This window comes from Propithecus coquereli, unplaced genomic scaffold (genome assembly GCF_000956105.1).
Source record: "Propithecus coquereli isolate 6110/MARCELLA unplaced genomic scaffold, Pcoq_1.0 Scaffold53, whole genome shotgun sequence".
NCBI lineage: Eukaryota > Metazoa > Chordata > Mammalia > Primates > Indriidae > Propithecus > Propithecus coquereli.
In genome coordinates, this window is record NW_012151174.1 from 912,387 (window position 1) to 915,011 (window position 2,625).

Genomic DNA, 2,625 nt, shown 5'->3' on the forward strand with positions numbered 1-2,625 from the left:
GTGGGGTTCTGTTGGGATGGGAATGGGGGTGGGGATGAGGTTAGGTGGGGATGGAGAGAGGATGAGATGTGGGGAAAGGAAGGGGGAGGGGTTGGACACGAGCAAGGGCAGGAAGTTGGGGAGGGAGCTGGGATTGGGAATGACCTTGGGATTGGGGATGGCGCTGGGGTAGGTTGGGGTTGAGTTTGAGATGCCATTGGGGTCAGGCATCCCCCAGGAGGAAGTCTGGGCAGGGCCATGCAAGGCTCACCTTCAGGGTCCAGCAGACGTGCCAGCCCCAGGTGCTGTTCAGCTGTGCGGAAGGCTCTCTGCAGGTTGTAGTTGGCGTTGGACTTGGTGAGTTTGCTGAAGTCCACGAGATCAGGCCTGGGCAGGGGCACAGAGCGGGCAGGCAGCAGGCAGGCTCCAGAGCAGGTGGGCAAGCAGGTGAAAAAGCATCCTTGTCTGAGCCCACCTAGGGCGAGGGGCGGGGGCGCAACCTAGCCAAGGGGCAAGCTGTGTGTGCTGCACAGCATTTACCTGTGCTGTGAGCGTAACGGACTCACACATGTGTCTGTGGGTTCCCGGGAACGTGAGTGTGTGGGCATTTGCCGCTGGGCACGTGTAAGCTGGCCTGCGTGCACGCACCTACGGGTGGGGCAGCCTGTGGGTGCTGGGAAGAGATGAGCCACATGGCGCCTGCCTGTGTGTGTCTCTGTGAAACTATCCGACAGCACGAGTGTGTATAGCCCTTATGTGTGTTGTGTGAGGACACGTGTACATCGGATGCACACGTGTCTACTCGGGGGATTTATGCACAGTGTTACGTAGCAGTTAGAGGCGTGAGGTCTGGAGCTAGCCCCTCGGGGTCCAAGCCCCAGGTGGTGACATCCTGGTCGTGTTGCTCTGGGTGAGCTATTTCATTTCTCTGTGCCTCGGTTCCCTCACTTGTAAAATGGGGATAATAATAGCATGTGCCTAATATGTACGAGATGGATTGGATTTGTCGAATAGACACATTGAATATTAAATGACGTAGTGGGGACCACTTAGAACAACACCTGGCACATAGACGGCACTCAGTAAATGTTACCTATTGTTAGCATGAGCCCGGTTACAGCTCGTGAGTTTCTGTTTGTGGGGGTGCGTCTGGGTCTCCCCATGTGTGTGTGAGTGTGTGTATGTGTGAGAGGCAGGGGTAGTGAGGTAACATGTGTCCACAGCAGAAAAAGCTGGGTCCTGGCTTCTCTATACCAGCGCAAGCCCCTCCCAGCCTCCGGGCCTCAGTTTCCCCAATCTGTCATGTGGACGATCGCGACGTGGGTGTAATTTGTATGGGTGCCTGACTCTCAGCCGGTTGAGCACCAGGCCCTGAGGTATCAAGAGGTGAGTGGGCAGGGAGCCAGGAAAGGGGGTTCTGGGGCTCCCCTCTGATCAGAGGAGGTGCTGTGTACACGCCAGAAGGGAGAGTCCGGGGGGGAGTGCGCCCCCCCACCCTGAGGGAATCTAAGCAGCAGGCGCAGGCTGTGTGCCGCGTGTGTATCTGTGTGTGTGCACACGTCTGCGTAAGGGCCTGTGTGTGTCCGTGTGTGCACAGGGCACGTGGCCTCTACAGGAGTCTGCAGGTGTGTGTTCCCGTGTGTAAATGCACAGGGCACGTGTGCGAAGGGAAATAAATGTGTATTTGTAGAAGTGAAAAGATGGGTCCTCGTGTCCCTGTCTGTCATCTATATACACACACACGCACGTACAGGTGTATAGCTGTGGGGACATGGGGTGGGGTGCAGGGCTGGGCTGGGCCGCCCGAGGCCAGGTGGTACCTGTGCCGGTGAATGAGGGCATTGAAGGCCAAGCCATCCCGCCAGCTGGTGGTGAAATTCTGAATGTTTACCTCGGGGTAACTGGCAGTGTAGGGGGTAAACAGAGGCAGAGATGGAGAGAGTCAGGAGGGAAGGGGGAGGGAGGGGAGAGAGAGGGAGGGGGCGAAAGAAGGACACAAAAGGATGGGTGGACAGGTAGGTAGGTAGGTAGATAATACAGATAAGATAAGATAAGATAAGATGGGGAATAGGGAGGGGGGGAGCCAGGGAGATGGAGAGAAAGAGAGATAGGAGAGGAGAGAAAAAGAGAGGCAGAGGGGAGAGGGAAGAGAAGGAGAGAGGGAGGAGGGAGAGAGATACAGACAGACATGGAGAGAGAAAGGAGGGGAGAGAAAAGGGAAGGAGGGAAGGAGGGAGGGAGGTGGAGAAAAAGAGAGAGAGGTACCAGGAAAAGCAGACATGGAGATAAAGACAGACACAGGGAGAGATAGACGGCATTGCAAGACACACAGACAGCCCAGAAGGATGAGAGTCAGAGAAACTCACCTCCCTCCCAAACCTGCCCCCTCCCTCCTTCCTCCCAGGGCTGCGCTCCAGATGGCACTTGAGTTTCAGGCCCTGCCCCCCTGCAGGGCGGAATTGGGGGTCCCAGGGGATATGTCCAATAAAGCCTGTGCCTTGTCCCCACCATCTCAACCACACTGAAGGTACCCAGGATGCTGAACTTTCCTGCCCAAGCTGCCAGAGCCCTGGTGTGTGCCCTCCTAGGCAGAGGGGTGACACTCACAGGGGCAGGGGTGGCCAGAGCTTGGACATGGGGCTGGGG

The 2,625-nt window shown here is 57.0% G+C and overlaps 1 protein-coding gene across 1 annotated transcript in view; it reads right to left on the reverse strand.

Annotated features, from left to right (window-relative positions):
* The window catches only part of SPTBN4 (spectrin, beta, non-erythrocytic 4), a 77,585-nt gene that overhangs the window by 58,234 nt on the left and 16,726 nt on the right, over positions 1-2,625 (reverse strand). Inside the window, exons 5-6 of the mRNA XM_012656965.1 lie at positions 1,800-1,880; positions 251-366 (exon numbers count right to left, since the gene is read on the reverse strand). Coding sequence (XP_012512419.1) covers positions 251-366; positions 1,800-1,880 — 197 coding nt within the window. The remainder of the gene's footprint in view (positions 1-250; positions 367-1,799; positions 1,881-2,625) is intronic.